An 18,957-nucleotide genomic window follows, 5' to 3' on the forward strand; every position below is an offset into this window, starting at 1 on the left:
GAAATAGGCTGGGAAAATGAGCGAACAGAGAAAAATGCTGACCAACAAGGAAGATGAAAATACAACATCAGAAGAAGATAATAAATTCAAAGCTCCTACATACAAAGCTTCCAAGAAAAATATAAATTGGTCTCAGGCCATAGAAGGCTCAAAAAGAACTTTGAAAATAAAGTAAGAGAGGCAGAGGAAAAATGGGAAGAGAAATGAAAGTGATGCATGAAAATCATGAAAAAAAAAGTCAAGAGCTTGGTAAAGGAGACATAAAAAAAATACTTAAGAAAATGACACCTTGAAAAACAGACAGGGCCAAATGGTAAGAGAAGTACAAAAAGCCAATGAGGAAAAGAATGCTTTGAAAAGCAGAATTGGCCAAATGGAAAAGGAGGTACAAAAGCTCTCTAAAGAAAATAATTCCTTAACTATTCTGTATAGAATGATTGAGTAATGAGTTTAGTTTTCTGTCTCTTTAAATCATATTGGTTGAGTCTGCATGTATGGTCTCAAACCATGACACTCAAGAATTTCCAAATAAAATCCTTCATACCCTGAAAAAAAAAGAAAAAAATTCCTTAAAAATTAGGATTGTGCAAATGGAAGTTAATGACTTTATGAGAAATCAAGAAATAATAAAGCAAAACCAAAAGAATGAAAAAATAGAAGGCAATGTGAAATATCTCATTGGAAAAACAACTGAATTGGAAAATAGATCCAGGAGAGATCATTTGAAAATTATTGGACTACCTGAAAGCCATGATCAAAAAAAGAGCATCATCTTCCAAAAAATTGTCTGGGGAAATTGCCCTGATATTCTAGAACCAGAAGGTAAAATAGAAATCAAAAGAATCCACCAATCATCTTCTGAAAGAGATCCTAAAATGAAAGCCCCCAGGAATATTATAGCCAAATTCCAGAGCTCTCAAGTCAAGGAGAAAATATTGCAAGCAGCCAGAAAGAAATAATTCAAGTATAGTGGAGCCACAGTCAGGATGACACAAGAACTAGCAGCTACTACATTAAAGGATCAGAGGACTTGTAATATGATATTCCAGAGGGCAAAGGAACTGGAATTACAACTAAGAATCACCTACCCAGCAAAACGGAATATAATCTTTCAGGGGAAAATGGGAATTCAATGAAAGAGAGGACTTTCAGACATTCTTGATGAAAAGACCTGAGCTAAATAGAAAATTTGACTTTCAAATATAAGACCCAAGAGAAGCATAAAAAGGTAAACAAGAAAAAGAAATCATAAGGGATAATAAAAGGTTAAACTGTTTACATTCCTATATGGGAAGATAATACTGTTAACTCATAAGAACTTTCTCATTATTAGGGCAGCTAGATGGAGTATATTTAGACAGAGGGCACAAATGTGAGTTGAATATGAATGGGTGATATCTTTTTTTTTTTTTTTTAGGCAATGGGGGTTAAGTGACTTGCCCATGGTCACACAGCTAGTAAGTGTCAAGTGTCTGAGGCCGAATTTGAACTCAGATCCTCCTGAATCCTGGGCCGGTGCTTTAACCACTGTGCCATCTAGCTGCCCCCTGGGTGATATCTTTTAAAAAATAAAATTAGGGGGCAGCTAGGTGGTACAGTGGATAGAGCATCAACCCTGGATTCAGGAGGACCTGAGTTCAAATCCGGCCTCAGACACTTGATGCTTACTAGCTGTGTGACCCTGGGCAAGTCACTTGACCCTCATTGCCCCGCCAAAAAAAGAAAGAAAGAAAGAAAGGAAAAATAAAATAAAATTAAAGGGTGAGAAGAATGCACTGGGATAAAGGGAAAGGGAGAGGTGGGATGGGGTAAAATATCTCACATAAAAGAAACAAGAAAAAGCTTATACAGTGGAGGGGATGATGAGGGAGGTTGCTGGGGAGTGAGTGAACCTTACTCTCATCAGAATTGGCTCAAAGCAGGAATAACATACACACTCAATTGGATATATTAATATATCTTACCCTATATAAAAGTAGGAGCAGAAGGGGAAAGGGGGTGTTATAGAAGGGAGGGAAGATTGGGAGAGGAAGCAGTCAGAAGCAAAACACTTTTTGGTTGTTGTTTTTTATCATATTTATTTATTTATAGTTTTCAACATTTGTTTTTATAAGATTTCTAGTTTCAAATTTTTCTCCCTCCCCAAGACAGCAAGTAATCTGATATAGGTTATATATGTACAATAACATTAAACATATCTCTAGGGGGGCAGCTAAGTGGCACAGTGGATAGAACACTGGCTCTGAAGTCAGGAGGACCTGATTTCAAATCTGGCCTCAGACACTTGACATTTACTAGCTGTGTGATCCTGGGCAAGTCACTTAACCCTAAATGCTCCACACAAAAACATAAAACAAACAACCCCCCCCCCAAAAAAAGCCCATATCTCTACATTAGTCTTGCTGTGAAAGAAGAATCAGAGCAAAAAGGAAAAACCTCAAAAAAGAAAAACAACAGCACAAAAACAAGATAAATAGTACGGTTCAATCTGCATCCATGTTCCACAGTTCTTTTTTTTTTTCTCTGGATTTGGAGATCATTTTCCATCATGAGTCCTTTAGAACTATCTTGGACCATTGTATTGCTGAGAAGAATCAAGTCTATCACAGTTGATCAACACATAACGTTGATGATATTGTGTACAATGTTCTCCTGGTTCTGCTCATCTCACTCCTCATCAGTTCGTGCAAGTCCTTCCATGTTTCTCTGAAATTCACCTGCTCATCATTTCTTACAGTATGATAGTATTCCATTGCGTTCATATACCACAACTTGTTGAGCCATTCCCCAATTGATGGGCAGTCCCTCAATTTCCAATTCCTTGCTACCACAAAAACAGCAGCTATAAATACTTTTGTACATATGGGTCCTTTTCCCTTTTTTAATGATCTCTTTGGGGAAAAGACCTAATAGTGGTATTGCTGGGTCAAAGGGTATGCTCAGCTTTATAGCCCTTTGGGCATAATTCCAAATTGCTCTCCAGAATGGTTGGATCAGTTCATAGCTCCACCAATGATGCATTAGTGCTCCATTTTTTCCACAACTTCTCCAACATTTATTATTTTCCTTTTTTGTCATATTAGCCAATCTGATAGGTGTGAGGTGGTACCTCAGAGTTGTTTTAATTTGTATTTCTCTAATCAATAGTGATTTAGAGCATTTTTTCATATGGCAATAGATAGCTTTGATTTCTTCATCAGAAAACTGCTTGCTCATATCTTTTTTTTTTAGTGAGGCAATTGGGGTTAAGTGACTTGCCCAGGGTCACACAGCTAGTAAGTGTTAAGTGTCTAAGGCCGGATTTGAACTCAGGTACTCCTGACTCCAGGGCCGGTGCTCTATCCACTGCGCCACCTAGCTGCCCCTTTGCTCATATCCTTTGACCATTTCTCAATTGAGGAATGACTTGGATTCTTATAAATTTGATTTAGTTCCCTATATATTTTAGAAATGAGGCCTTTATCAGAAGTACTGGCTATAAAAATTGTTTCTCAGCTTTCTTCCTCCCTTCTAATTTTGGATGCATTGCTTCTGTTTATACAAAACCTTTTTAGTTTAATGTAATCAAAATCATCCACTTTGCATTTCATAATATTCTCTTATCTCTTGTTTGGTCATAAACTGTTCTCCTTTCCAAAGATCTGAGAGGTAAACTATTCCTTCCTCTCCATAGGTAAACTATGGTATCACCTTTTATGTCTAAATTATGTACCCATTTTGACCTTATTTTAGTATAAGGTGTAAGATGTTGGTCTATGCCTAGTTTCTGCCATACTCTCTTCCAGTTTTCCCAGCAGTTTTGGTCAAATATTGAGTTCCTATCCCAAAAGCTTGAGTCTTTGGGTTTATCAAACACTACATTACTAAAGTAATTGTCTAATATGACAAAAAAGGAAAATAATAAATGTTGGAGAAGCACTAATGCATTGTTGGTGGAGCTATGAACTGACCCAACCATTCTGGAGAGCAATTTGGAATTATGCCCAAAGAGCTATAAAGCTGTGCATACCCTTTGACCCAGCAATACCGCTGTTGGGGGGGCAGCTAGGTGGCGCAGTGGATAAAGCACCGGCCCTGGATTCAGGAGTACCTGAGTTCAAATCTGGCCTCAGACACTTGACACTTACTAGCTGTGTGACCCTGGGCAAGTCACTTAGCCCTCATTGCCCCACTAAAGCTAAAACAAAAACAAAAACCACTATTAGGTCTTTTTCCCAAAGAGATAATTTTTTTTTTGCAGGCAATGGGGGTTAAGTGACTTGCCCAGGGTCACATAGCTAGTAAGTGTCAAGTGTCTGAGGCCGGATCCGAACTCAGGGACTCCTGAATCCAGGGCCAGTGCTTTAACCACTGTGCCATCTAGCTGCCCCCCAAAGAGATAATTTTAAAAAGGGAAAATTGAGGAGTTGCCCATCAATTGGGGAATGGCTGAACAAATTGTGGTATATGAATGTAATGGAATACTATTGTGCTGTAAGAAATGATGAGTAGGTGGATTTCAGTGAAACCTAGAAGGACTTGCATGAACTGATGAGTGAGATGAGCAGAACCAGGAGAACATTGTACACAGTATCATCAACATTATGTGTTGATCAGCTGTGCTAGGCTTGATTCTTCTCAGAAATACAATGGTACAAGATAGTTCCAAAGGACTCATGATGAAAAATGCTCTACAAATCTAGAAAATAAAAAGAACTGTGGAATATGGGTGCAGATTGAACTATACGATTTCTCTTGTTTTTGGTGCTGTTTTTCTTTTTTGAGGTTTTTCCTTTTTGCTCTGATCCTTCTTTCACAGCAAGACTAATGTAAAGATATGTTTAATATTATTGTACTTACATACTTGCTGTCTTGGGGAGGTGAGGAAGAGGGGAGGGAGGGAGAAAAATTTCAAACTAGAAATCTTATAAAAACATATGTTGAAAACTAAAAAAAAAAAGAAAAGAAAAGAAAAAAAGAAATGATGAGCAGGATGCTATTGGAAAATCCTGGAAAGACTTACATGAGCTGATGCAAAGTGAAATGTACTGTATACAAAATGACAGCAATATTATAAGATGATCTGCTGTAAACGATTTGGTTATTTTCAGCAGTACAATGATCCAAGACAACTCTGAAGGACTTATGAAAAATACAGTCCATCTACAGAGCAAGAACTGTTGGTATCTGAATACAGATTGAAGCATAATTTTTTTCTGTTAGTTCCTTTTTCTAAAGTTTTTTGTCTGCTATGTTTTGCATGACTACATGTGTATAACTTATACTGAATGGCTTGAGTTCTTAAGGGGGAGTAGGGAGTGAGGAACAGAATTTGGAACAGTTTTAAAAATTGATGTTATGGGGGGGGCAACTAGGTGGTACAGTGGATAGAGCACCAGCCCTGGATTCAGGAGGACCTGAGTTCAAATCTGGCCTCAGATACTTGACACTTAACTAGCTGTGTGACCTTGGGCAAGTCACTTAACCCCAATTGCCTCACAAAAAAAATTCGATGTTACAATTTGTTTTTACATGTAAGGTGGGGCAAATAATTGCAAATCAATCAATCATAAAACAAAAAAAAACAAAGTTAAAAATTGTTTTTTACATGTAATTTGGGGAAAAAATAAAATTCTAAATAAAAAAAATTAAAGAGAAGAAGCTGATTGTGGTTGCTTAAAACTTGAACTGCTTCTCTCTGTAGGCTTACAGTATTTTTGTTTTTGTGTTTTGTGGATCTTGGCCATGACTTTTCTGAGACTTTTCCTTTTGGGATCCTCTTCAGGAGGTGGTTGATTCTTCTATCTTCACTTTGATTTCTTGTTCTATTAAATCTGGATAGCTTTTGTTTATAGTTTCTTGAAATATGGTATCTTAGCTTTTTTGTGAACCTGGTTTTCAGGAGATCCAGTGGTTCTTATATTTTCTCCTTTTTTTAATCTTTTGATTCTAAAAATTTTGGTCCCTCAAAAAGTTGATTTCTGTTTTGTTTATTCTAATTTTCAGACACCTAGGTGCCAGGCCTGTAATCACGAAGACTCCTCTTCCTGATTTCAAATCTGACCTTCAACACTTACTGGCTGTGTAACCCTGGGCAAGTCATTTAACCCTGTCTGCTTCAGTTCCTCATCTGTAAAATGAGCTGGAGAAGGAAATGACAAACTACTGCAGTATCTTTCCCAAGAAAACCCCAAATGGGGTCATGAAGAGACATGACTGAACAAGAACAAGAGCAAGTTTTCGGAGTCTGTTACTTGACTAAGATTTAACACTTTGTCTTCAAAGTTGTTTATTCTTCCATTTCTTTCCCCCAGAGCTTCCATTTCATTTCTTCTAGGTATTCGTGGAATTCTTGTGGGAAATTATTTTTCCCCTTGAGTCTCTGCTTGCAAGAATCTTTTGAGAGACCTCTTGATTTCTGACATTTTTAAACTGTGTTTTGATTTATTACTCTTCAACTTTAGCTCTTGAACTGGGGCTTTGTGCCAGGGCACGGCTCCCACTTTTCTCTGTGCTTTTGAGGGGGCAGGTAGGCCCTGCTTGACCTCATTCTGGAACCTCTGGGTTCCTGCTTGGATCTCTACCTCACAGTATTAAGCTCCTCTATTGCTCTGAATTTCAGAGTAATGGGTCTTTAGGACCCTCTCCAGCTTATCAGGACAGAGCATCAAGGGACCTCAGAGGCCCTGGCCCTGGGTATCAAAGCACCATTCTGGTTGCTGCCTTTCTCCCTAGGACTTCCAAAGTTCCTAGTTGGGGGCTTTTGCACCACCTACAAGCTTTTTTGAGGAAGTCCTCTGCTCTTGCTGCTTCTATACCCAGAGCACTGCACAGCATATTTCCCTGACCTGTCTCTAGTCATACTGGGGAGCTACTGAGTACTTGTACTGACTTTACTGGTGGCCCATTTCCTATTGCCCTTAGGTGTCTGCTGACCTCTTGTCAAACAAATGCAAAAATCCTACATTGGCTATGTTCAGAAAAATGTCTCTGCACTGTCTTTCACTTCTCTCTCAGGAAGTGGGTAGCATGTTTCATCATGACTTCTCTGGAATCATCCTTCGTTATTATATCAATCAGAGTTTCTAAGTCTCTGTGATGAGTAAAATTTAATGTATGATGATCTATCTCTGTCCCCAGTATAGGGAAAGCTAGCTAGGGTTTACTTATAAATTAGAAGCTTTAGCACCAGTTTTGGGGCATTAAGCATTTATTAAAGAGCAAAGAGAGAACATGTGGAGTTCAGAAATATAGGAAAGCCTAGCTAGGATCTACAGGAGAGAGAGGAGAAAAAAGCTGCCTTCACCTGCCAGTCCCAGGTCACCAAGAGGAAGTTCCAGTGCCTGTTAGAGCAGATGCTCCCTGAGGGTCTGGAAGACAGGTGGTCCCTACACACAGCTCCAAGCTAATTGGCTGGTAGCATTCAAGTCCATTGATGACATGACTTGAAGGCGGTCCATGAATAGAACGTGCTGAGGTCAAAGTTCATATCCTCCAGCCGGAACAAGGCTTTGTGAGATAACTTCCTGACACAGGGTTGACCTTAAATCAAAGGTCAGCCAGGCTATCTCAGCACGGGGGGCCCTGGTAATAATTTTCTTACAGTACTCACCTCCCAAGGTTGTTATGAGGATAAAATTAGAAGCCTTAAAGCACTAAAGAAATGCTAGCTAGTAATAAAAAAGACACTAAAGCCTTGGATTATCATAGTAGTTAAAGCCACAACCAGAAAGGTTATTTAGTTCAAAGGCCTCATTTTAAAGATGTAGAAACTGACTCCCAGAGAGACATTAAAGTGACTTACCCAGGGTCATTCACCCAGTTAGTAAACAGCAGAGAAGGGATTTGAACCTAGGGCTTCTGGCTGCAAATCCAGCATTTTTTCCCACACCAATACTGCAGCTGGATTTATTTCACCTTTTCCCCTCTAGTAGAATATAGGAGCAGATGACAGCCCTGGGCTGGCTCTCCCTTACACATAGTTTTGGGTGTTCTTCATCACAGGGCTGGGTGAATACAATGTTTTTCCCTTGTTAATCCACAAACTGGTTAATTGCTTTTGATAACTAATTTCATGAGATCGGTATAATATTTGGGTTCCTTGAGAGCCAGAGGAGTCCTAACACCCCTCCTCCCCAAGGGCTCAGTCTCATACCAGTGACCAAGTGTGTGCATCTATTAACTTAACAGCAGCAGCCATCAAAGTGCTGATTGTTTCAGAGACAGATGAGCTGTGTGTGGTCCTTCCAGGCCAGCCGCTGTGGCTCAGAGGAGAAGACAGCAGAAGGGGAGAAGATAGAATTTCTCTCCCTCCCTCATTCCAACTTGACCCTCTTACTGCAACCTTTCCTGCTCAGTTTTGGCTTGAGATGTTTTTGTCCATGGCCTGTCCCTTCAGCCTTAGATTTGTTTAAGCTTGCATTTCCCTTGACATTCAAATGCTATTTTTCTTCATTTTAGTATACAGCATGAGTTAGTGCCTTGGCTTGTTGATCTTTCTCCAGTCACTTTCAGGCTGGAAGTAAGAACAATGTTAACGTGCATCCTTTGATCTGCTGAAGGAAACCAAATGAAGGTGTTAATGGCCTAGTACCTAGACCTCATGGAAAGGAGCTAAAGAAAAGGCAGGTGTAGTTTGTGTTAGCTGCTAACTTCCACTTCTGTAGTAGAGAACTACCTTTGAAGTCAAATGGGTTTAAGACCTATCTTCTGATACCTGATGACTGAGTGACTATGAGCAAGACCTGGAACCTCTCCTTGTCCTAGGCAATGTACCTGCACTGAGAGGGACTTTCCCCACCACTAGACTTAACCCAATGAAATCCCAGGTGCCATCTCTGTCCTTAACCCTTGAAGATTTACAAAGTGCTTTCTTCACGGCAACTCTCAAAATTGGTGGTATGAGTTCTATCCCTGTTTTACAAATGAGGAAACAGGCTCAGCTGAAATGACGAGCCCAGAGTCAAACAGCTGCTATTTGTCAGAACTAGTACTCGAATCCCTAGATCTTCTAACTTCAAAGGTAGTTGATATCTTTAGTTAAGCAGTAGATGATGGCTAGAAAAGTGGACCTAGAAATCTAAAGGAATATTATTTGTAAGTTCTTTTGGAAGTGAAGGACCCTCTTTTGAATTTATTATGCAAATTCATATTCTCAGTTACACAATAAATATTTGTTCATCGATTGTCCTACAATGGGTTTGCAGAAGGCAACGGGGTTCCATACATAATGAAACTTAAAAATCATTTGGATATTCTCTTTAATTAATTTTTTTTCTTTTTTTGGTGAGGCAATTGGGGTTAAGTGACTTGCCTAGGGTCACACAGCTAGTGTCAAGTGTCTGAGGTCGGATTTGAACTCAGGTCCTCCTGACTCCAGGGCTGGTGCTCTATCCACTGTGTCACCTAGCTGCCCCTGGATATTCTCTTTAAACTGTATATTTCTCTCTCATTTTTATTTCACCCTTCAAAAGATTTAACTAGATATTTCCGGAATCTTGAAGAAATTTCTAACCATTATTCCCATTTTTCTAAGGGAGATTTATTACTAGTCAAGCATTCTGTCCATCAATCAGATAAAATTTCCTTTGATAAGAATTAATACTTAGGTCAGAAAAAAGGCTTTGTTGAGCGAGCCCCTTTTTGTACACCTAACCTCCTTCTGTTCGGGTTTTTGTTTTTGTTTTTTTTGCAGGGCAATGAGGGTTAAGTGACTTGCCCAGTGTCACACAGCTAGTGTCAAGTGTCTGAGGTCAGATTTGAACTCAGGTACTCCTGAATCCAGTGCAAGTGCTTTAACCACTGTGCCATCTAGCTGCCCCTCCTAACCTCCTTCTAATATAAGAAAACCTTAAAAATAGTTAATCCAGGCAACTAGGTGGCGCAGTGGATAAAGCACCAGCCCTGGATTCAGGAGGACCTGAGTTCAAATTTGACCTCAGACACTTGATACTAGCTGTGTGACCCTGGGCAAGTCACTTAACCCTCATTGACCTGCAAAAAAAAAAATAGTTAATTCAGGATTCCTGGTCTTTACTCTTAGTTGTGTAGCTTTCCAATCCAGATTTCTACTGTCCCTAGTTCTCAGGTGCCCCTACCTTCCCTCTCTCTAATACCATTTCTAGCTCTTAACCCACTTCTGGCTATTTATTTGCTCATGAAATTTCTAGAGATGGAAGGAAATTTGTAAATCATTTTGTTTAATCCCCTCCCTCATTTGACAGAAACTAAACCTCTGCTCTTTCCTGATGAAGCTATGATCTTTCCTCCTTCCTTTGATAGTGGAGATAGCAGCTTTAGTTGGAGACAGAAACTAGAAGGTGTTTGAGAAAGATTAGCTTTTACACTAGGAAAAAAATCCTCAGTTAATAAAAAAGAAAACAGGGCATTAAAAAAGTAAGTGGCTTTGGGCAACTGTCTTATGAGAAAATCATAATCTTTATTGGAAGAGATGTCAGATCATTTAGTCCTAACTCTACCCAACTAACAATCCTCTCTAAAGGAAAATAACCTTGTTTAATTTTTGTTTTTCATGAATGAAGAAGATCCCTTTCCCATAGGGAACCTTAGTGACCATCTAGTTCAACCCCTTCATTTTACAAATAAGGAAACTGAGGTCCAGGGATTCAGTCAATTTTTTCACAAAAAAGATCTAGGGATTCGAGTACTAGTTCTGACAAATAGCAGCTGTTTGACTCTGGGCTCGTCATTTCAGCTGAGCTTCAGTTTCTTCATTTGTAAAACAGGGATAGAACTCATACTACCAATTTCTAGAGTTGCCATGAAGAAAGCACTTTGTAAATCTTCAAGGGTTAAGGGCAGTTTTATTGTCAGGAGAAACACAAAAACTTAAGGTGAGTTTGAGAGAAGAGAGATACTCCAGTTGGTAGAAAAGGTTATGCACAGTTCCTTGACTTCTGTACCAAAGTCTCCTGGTTAAGGGTGATAAGGAGAGCAAAGGCTCCTTAGCTTCTAGAGCTAGAGCCCTGCTGCCTTGTGCTGGTGGGGGAAGACTCTGTGTGTGTGTTTGTGTGTGTGTGTGTGTGTGTGTGTATGCATGGGTGTATATTGGAGAAAAGAAGGACTAGTTGGGGTACTCCCTTGCCCATACACTGGGAATAGGACCCTGGGGCAACTGAGAAAAAGCTGCTAAGAGCTGGGTAAACTAGGGCAATCCCACAAGATCTTGAAGGAATATCAAAATGACTTCAGAATGCTTCTCAGATGCCTTTAATAGCTGAAAAACATCAAGACAGGGGTAACCCTGTATTCATCTTTCTTGGGGAAATGGGTTTTGTTTTGTTTTTATTTTATTATTTTTTGGGGGGGCAGGGTAATGAGGGTTAAGTGACTTGCCCAGGGTCACACAGCTAACCAGTGTCAAGTGTCTGAGACCAGATTTGAACTCAGGTCCTTCTGAATCCAGGGCTGGTGCTTCATCCACTGCACCACTTAGCTGCCCCCAAGGGTTGTGGTTTTTTTTAAGGGGGGAAAGGGTTTTTAACAACACAGAAGTTACAGAGGCTACTTGTGGGGAGGGGAGGGGAGGGCTCAGCTCTGATACTAGGATCTTAGATTCCCACACTCTAGCCTAGACACTGCTCCAGAGGTTGGGGAATGGAGGGAAGGAGAGGGAGCCCTGCTTCATCAATATCAAGTGCATATGGAACAGGCTAAAAGAGTGATCACTACAAATACACATATGCACACTACCCCTGGCACATAAGGAGCACTTTCTGTGCCCAGGGGGCCTCTTGGAGTCTTGGTCAAAGGGTAGGAAACAGGGGAACAGAGGAGGGAGTTAGAAGATGGGGATATAGTTGCGGATCTTGGTCCTGTTGCGCTGAGCGATGCACTCGGCAATCCACACTACGTTCCGGCACTCCTGCTCCTTGAGCTTCACAAAGGCATAGAAGATGCCAAAGTGGAAGTGGTTGAGGAAGGTCATTTTGTTCAGTTTCACCTCACGCTCAAAGAATCGGTCCTCCAAAGTCTTATCTCCAGGATTGCCACCAGCCCCTTCAAAGAGCACTTTATATTGCAGGTAGTAATCAGCCACGGTTTTGACCTCCTTGTAGTCATCAGCCTGGGCCAGCAATGACAAACCCTCAGGGTAGAGCTTCCCGCAATGTGGGAACAGCTTGGCCCGGTCCTCCTTGGTGAGTTCAGTGCCAAATGAGTTGATGGTGATGATGAAGGCTCTGCGATCAGCCTCAAACTCCAGGATAGGACACATGGCATCCGCTGTGGTGCCCCCCAGTGAGGCACAAAACTTGTAGAAAGCCTCTAGGTAGGCTTTGTACAGTGTGTTTCGAATGATCTCAATGTTCATCTGCTCCAGGTCCTCCTTAGAGATGCAGTCTTGGAAGAACGAATAGAGTGGGGTGTCCACCAAGATAGCGTTATATAATTCTTCTGGCGTCTGAGCGATGCTTACGGCCTCCATCTGCTCAAAGCTGCCTAATGGGTGGCATTTATGAACAAGCTCAGCGACGCTTCGACGGTGCAAGGTGCCTGTTATGAGGAGGATGACATTGTCGATCATGTAGCTGTAGGTAATGAAGTCCAGGAAGCTGGCCAGCGGTTCGTAGGCCTGACTCCTCAGGTGGCGGAACTCGGCCACCATCTTCTCCTTGAGTTTGTCATCAAGGAGTGACACCGTTAGTGGCGATATCTCATTCGCCAGGAAGTTTCCGTAGTCAGTGGTCTGGAGGTGGAGTTTTATATCCTCCAGCGTCTCACACTGCTCCAGGTGGCGGTAATCTGCCAATTTCAGCACCCCGGCCTTGAAGCCCCGAACCAACCCGTCCAAGTAGCCGTTATCCACGTTGAAGCAGAGCTCTGGGAAATTCAACAGGGACATCACCGCGACAGCCCGGCAGCAGCAGCCGGGCGGAGGTTGTCAAGACGCTGCCCCCACGGATCTCGTGACCCGTTGCTAGGGCCAGAGGTTCGAAGGTGTTGGGGTTGGGGTTTTTTTGACGCAATCCAGGGTTGCCCAGGGTCACACAGCTAGTAAATGTCTGTGGTCACATTTGAACTCTCTATCCACTTGCGTCACAAAGCTGCCCCACTAAGTCTTTCAAAGTTGCCTTAACCATAGATAGATAGATAGATAGATAGATAGATAGATAGATAGATAGATAGATAGATAGATAGGTAGGTAGATAGATAGATAATGTGTGTGTATATGTGTATATGTTGTAAGAAAATAATGGACTTATGGGCTTTGCCAACTCCCAAAGGCCCTAGCTGGGATTGATTTGATTGACAGAATGATAGACTTCGCTATTTAACCCACTTAAAGTTAATTCAATTGATTTTGTTTCATTTTGTTTTGTTTTTGTGGGGCAGTGAGGGTTAAGTGACTTGCCCAGGGTCACACAGCAAGTAAGTGTCAAGTGTCTGAGGCCGGATTTGAACTCAGTTTCTCCTGACTCCAGGGCCGTGCTTTATCCACTGCCACCTAGCTGACCCCAAGTTAATTCAATTGAAACTGCACCTGGGGGCAGCTAGGTGGTGCAGTAGATAAAGCACCTGCCCTGGAGTCAGGAGGAACTGAGTTCAAATCCGGCCTCAGACACTTGACACTTAATTGCTGTGTGACCCTGGGCAAGTCACTTAACCCTCACTGCCCTGCAGAAAGAAAGAAAGAAAGAAAGAAAGAAAGAAAGAAAGAAAGAAAGAAAGAAAGAAAGAAAGAAAGAAAGAAAGAAAGGAAGGAAGGAAGAAACTACACCTGGCTGGCCCTCAAGAGAGTATTGTTCTCAGAAGCTGAGGATCTTGAACTCACGGAGAGACCACCCTCAAGTCCAGTGAACCAATAGATTTGGGTGATGCTAGCCAGTTAGCTTGAAGCACTGTGTAAGGACTGCCTCTTCCAGGTAGCAGGAAGATCTTCCTCTCTCAGTTCCTGTCTCTAACAGCCTCTTGGAGGAAGACTTGGGAGAAGAACCAGGCCAAGTTGAACTCTTATCTCTCCTCTAGGGTAGATAGGTTTCTTAACTTTCTGAACTCCACATGTTCTCTCTTTACTCTCTTTAATAAATGCTTTTTGGCCAAAAAACCAAACCAAAACAACAACAAAACCTAGTGCTAAAGCTTCTAATTTATAAATAAACCCTAGCTAGTTTTCCCTACACATGGAATAAGGAGACCACACATGAGGTTTTACTTGTCACAATATGTACATATTCGTTATTGTATCAATTGTCTTCCTGCTGGTTCTGCTTGCTTCATTCTGCTTCAGTTCATATAAGGGAGGGAATAAATAAACATGTATTAAGTGCCTACTAGGTCTCGGGAACTCTGCTAAGCACTTTACAAATAACATTTCATTTGATCCTATAAGTTCAATGATATTATTTTACAGTTGAGGAAACTTGGGCAGACAGAGGTTGTGACTTGCCCAGGGCCACAAAGTTAGTGTCTGAGGCTCGATTTGAACTTAGGTTTTCCTGATTCCAGGCCCAGGGATCTATCTATCCACTGTATCACCTAGCTGCCTCTTACAGGTTTCACAAAAAACACCTCCTTTATCATCTCTTATAGCACAATACTATTTCATCATATTTATATACCAGCACTTTTGCAGCCTAATTGGTGGACACATCTTTGATTTCCAGTACTTTTCCACTGTAAAAAGAACTGCTATAAATATTTGGGTAGATTCTTAGGGTTTGTTTTGCTTAGAACTACTCCCTCCCTTAATCTACTCTTCCTTTTATCCCCCCCTTCCCCCTTTTTTCCTCCTGTTTCCCTATTGAACAAAATCTATTTCTGCATTGCACTGTGTGTGTATGCATTTTCCTGTCCTTTTACTAGTTCAGATGAGAATGAAGTGCAGGTGTCACCCATTCCCCCCTGCTTCCTTGTTTGTGTAAACCTACATTTGTTCTTGTATACATGTGAAAAATTTTCTTCCAACCTTCCTCTTCCTTCCCCTCCCCCCACACCCTGGCTCCAAACCATAATAAAACTACTCCCAGGTCCTCTGTCTAGTCAGACCTTTCAAGATGATAGGAGATGATGATGATCTCCTTATATTAGAATGTAAGTTTATCCTTATTTAGTCCCTTATAAATGTTTCTTCACATTTATTTTTGTATGTTTCTCTTGACTACTGTGTTTGCACAACTACATTTCTATACAGTTCTGGTCTTTTCATCAGGAATGCTTGGAAGTCCTCTATGTCATTAAAAATTCACCCCACCCATACCCCCACAACCATACCCCCTCCAGGATTATATTCCACTTTTCTGTGTAAATTACTCTTGCTTGGAAACCTATATCATTTGCCTTCTGTAATATCATATTCCAAGCTTCATAATGGTAGATGTTAAATCATGTGTGAGGCTGACTGTGGCTTCTTGGTGCTTGAATTCTTTCTTTTTAGTTTATTTTTTTCTTTGACCTGGAAGCTCTTGATTTTGGTTATAATGCTCCTGAGAGTTTTCATTTTGGGGTTTCTTTTGAGAGATAACTGGGGCAGCTAGGTGGCACAGCGGATAGAGCACCAGCCCTGGAGTCAGGAGTACCTGAGTTCAAATCCGACCTCAGACACTTAACACTTACCAGCTGTGTGACCCTGGGCAAGTCACTTAACCCCAATTGCCTCACCAAAAAAAAAAAAAAAAAAGAAGAAGAAGAAAGAGAGATAACTGGTGGATTCTTTCTATTTTGCCCTTTGGTTCTACAAGATCTGGGTAGTTTTCTTTTATCATTCCTTGAAATATAGTGTCTAGCCTCTTTCTTTGGTCAAGGATTTCAGGTAGTCCAATGAGTCTTAAATTACCTCTCTGATCTAATTTCCATGTCATTTGTTTTTGCTGTGAGGTATCCTACACATTCTTTTTTTCCCCCAGACTTTTAACTTTGTTTTTAGCATTTTTTGTTGTTTCGTGGATCCATCAGCTTCTATTTGGTCCATTTTAATTTCCAGGGGGTTTATTTCTTGGACAAGAATTTGGACATCTTGTGCCAAGCTGTTAATTCTTTTTCAAATTATTTCTTCTATACTTCTCATTTTGGGGGGGGGAGATAGGGGTGGACAGGTAGGTGGTGCAGTGACTAGAACACTGGCTCTGGAGTTAGGAAGACCTGAGTTCAAATCTAACCCCAGACACTTAGTAGTTGTGTAAACATAGGCAAGTCATTTAACCTCTCCCTTCTTCAGTTTCCTCAACTGTAAAATGGGAATAATAATAGCACCTACCTCCTAGGGATATTGTGAGGGTCAAATGAGATAATACTTGTAAAATGCTTAGCATATTGCCTGGAACATAGTAAGCACTGTATAAATGCTAGTTACTAATATCATTTCCCACTTTTTCCTCCAGTGCATTCAGTTCATTTATAAAAAACATTTCAATGTGGATTTTTTTGTATGACTATACATATTTGTAATGGGCTTTGTTTTTCTTGTCTTCTCAATGGGTAGGAGAGGAGGCAGAGAAAAGAAGAGAATTTAAACCTGAAAATAAAATGAAATTGAATTTTTTAAAGCAAAAAAAAAAAATTCTGATCAATGAAATGATAAATCATGAGTCCAGAGGACAGAAAACAAAACATGCCACTCACTTCCTGCTAGAGAAGTAATGGACTTAATATGCAGAATGAGATATACGTTTTTGGAAATAGCTAATATGGGAATTTGTTTTGCCTGATGATGCATGTTTGTTAAAATTATTTTGTTGGGGCCAGCTAGGTGGTGCAGTGGATAAAGCACCAGCCCTGGATTCAGGAGGACCTGAGTTCAAATCCAGCCTCAGACACTTGACACTTACTAGCTGTGTGACCCTGGGCAAGTCACTTAACCTTCATTGCCCCACACAAAAAAAAGTGTTTTGTTTTTCTTTCTGTTCAGCAGGAGAGAAGGGATAAAAGCTGACAGGGAAATACTTGATAATTGAAAAAATAAAATTCAATTTAAAAAATTTAATCTTTTTAAAGCTTATTTCTTGCTTCATCTCTTCCAACAATTTTAGTCAGATTTGTACTCGAGCTGTTTTTGTTTTGTTTTAGCCTTTGGTTGTAAATGCTTTGGAATCATTCTCCTCTCCTAGGTTTGTCTTGAGCTTCCTGTCACCATAATAGTTTTTTATAGTAGGATTCTTCTTTTGTTTGCTTTTTCATCTAGCCGACTTCTTGCTTTTGGACTTTATGTTAGGGTGGAGCTCTGCACACTGTAAAGAATGATGGGCTGGTCCTGCTGCTATTTTTCTTGAGGTGTCTGGCTGAGTGTCCCAAAAGGGCCATGATACAAGGCAAAGTTGTATTCCTGACCTTCTGGTCTAGGCTCTGAAAGTTTCTGACCTGGGTTTGAGTCCAAGCATCATGCCTATAGCCTTGCCCCATTTTTAGTTCTAGTAGACTGCTGCTATACTCAGCCACTGTCAGAGAGCTAGAATAGTCTGTTGCTAAAGAGTAACAGAGCTGTAGCCTCCTCTTTGTTCTGGGATTCCTGCCCTGATTATTCCCATGTAGGCTTCAGGTTGGGCTCTTAGTGAGAAATAAGGCCAGACTCCACTTTTAGGATCTGAGGCATACAGCTACTGCTTGCTTCTGAACTTGTTCCTTAATCAGTACACATCCTAGAGCCAGGGACTGCTCCTCAATGGAATGCTGCCTCTCGATGTAGGTCCCCTTCTCAGTCCACCCTGGATTTGTGACTCAGAACTGAATTATGAGTAAATATCTGCCAGTTTGCACCTTTCCCTGAACCCTGCAGAAGTTTAGTTCCCTGTGCTGGATTTGGGACCTCTTCTTACTCTGATGCACAGACTCTCCCTATGCTAGAATGCTGTCTCACCATTCCTGACTAGACTCTGTCCCCAGTGTCTGTAGACATCTTTGTCTCTCTCTCATGACATGGCCTGGAAAAATAACTCAGATTTTTCTTTCTTGGATTTCTTGATGAAGACTTCCATTTTCTTAATCTGTCTGGGGGTGGGAGGAAAGGAGCTTGCTATACCTCTTCCCACCACTTTATCACCTTCAAGAAACTTCTGGGAGAAGAGGAAGGGAAGGGAATAAGCATTTCTCTAATGCCCATTATTTTCCAAGGATTGTGTTAAGTGCTTTACTGTCTCATTTGGCCCTCAACAACCAAAAACAACCTTATTTCTATTTTACAGTTGAGGAAACTGAGGAAAAAAGGGGTTGAGTGATTTGTCCCAGGTCATACAGGTAGTACATTTCTGAGGTTGGATTTGAGCTTAAATCTTCCTGACTCCAGGCCCAGCACTGTATTCACTGTGTCACCTAGCTACCTTGAAACATCCTAGGCTTCTACCTGTCAACCCTCACCCTTGTCACATTACCAAACCAACTTCTCTTCCTATCATACAATTCCTCTTTTTTTTTAAACATCAATTAGTCCTGCGCTTCAAAGCTCCTCATTGGTTTTGTGTTACAGCCTATTCACACCATGGATTTTTCTTCAGAGACTCTCATATTCCTGCTTTGCTGCCTGATAGTAAGGCCAATAGAATATTATTATTGGCACAGTGGATAGAGTACCGGCCCTGGATTTGGGAGGACCTGAGTTCAAATCTGACCTCAGACACTTAACACTTACTAGCTGTGTGACCCTGGGCAAGTCACTTAACCCCAATTGCCTCACCAAAAAAAACCCAAAACAAAACAAAAAGATGGGCCGTGGGGCAGGTAGGTGGTATAGTGGATAGAGCACCAGCCCTGGATTCAGGAGGACCTGAGTTCAAATCCAAACCTCAAACACTTGACACTAGCTGTGTGACCCTGGGCAAGTCACTTAACCCTCATTGTCCCACCAAAAAAAAAAAAAATAGGCCTTCACTTTCATGAGAAGCTTAAAGTGATTAAAGGGATTTTGCAATTTCCTGAAGTCAATTCAGCCCACTTCCCTTTCTTTTGTTCAGTTCTGAGTCCCACTCCTTGGCCTTCTGTGCCATGTATCCCAGCTCTTTAAAATTCATTGTGGAGGGCAGCTAGGTGGCA

At 41.0% G+C, this 18,957-nt stretch overlaps 1 protein-coding gene across 1 annotated transcript; it reads right to left on the minus strand.

The window, feature by feature from the left end:
• Positions 1–11,658: 11,658 nt before the first annotated feature.
• Positions 11,659–12,915, minus strand: LOC122736932 (V-type proton ATPase subunit d 1-like). The gene has a single exon (XM_043979334.1). It carries the CDS (start codon positions 12,839–12,841, stop codon positions 11,780–11,782), a length of 1,062 nt encoding a protein of 353 aa, XP_043835269.1. The 5' UTR covers positions 12,842–12,915; the 3' UTR covers positions 11,659–11,779.
• Positions 12,916–18,957: the final 6,042 nt, after the last annotated feature.

This window comes from Dromiciops gliroides, chromosome 1, assembly GCF_019393635.1.
Source record: "Dromiciops gliroides isolate mDroGli1 chromosome 1, mDroGli1.pri, whole genome shotgun sequence".
In the NCBI taxonomy this organism is placed as follows: Eukaryota; Metazoa; Chordata; class Mammalia; order Microbiotheria; family Microbiotheriidae; genus Dromiciops; species Dromiciops gliroides.

What these genes read in the sequence shown, in the direction of transcription:
- LOC122736932 (XM_043979334.1), bottom strand. Translation starts at nt 12,841, where the DNA reads ATGTCCCTGTTGAATTTCCCAGAGCTCTGCTTCAACGTGGATAACGGC.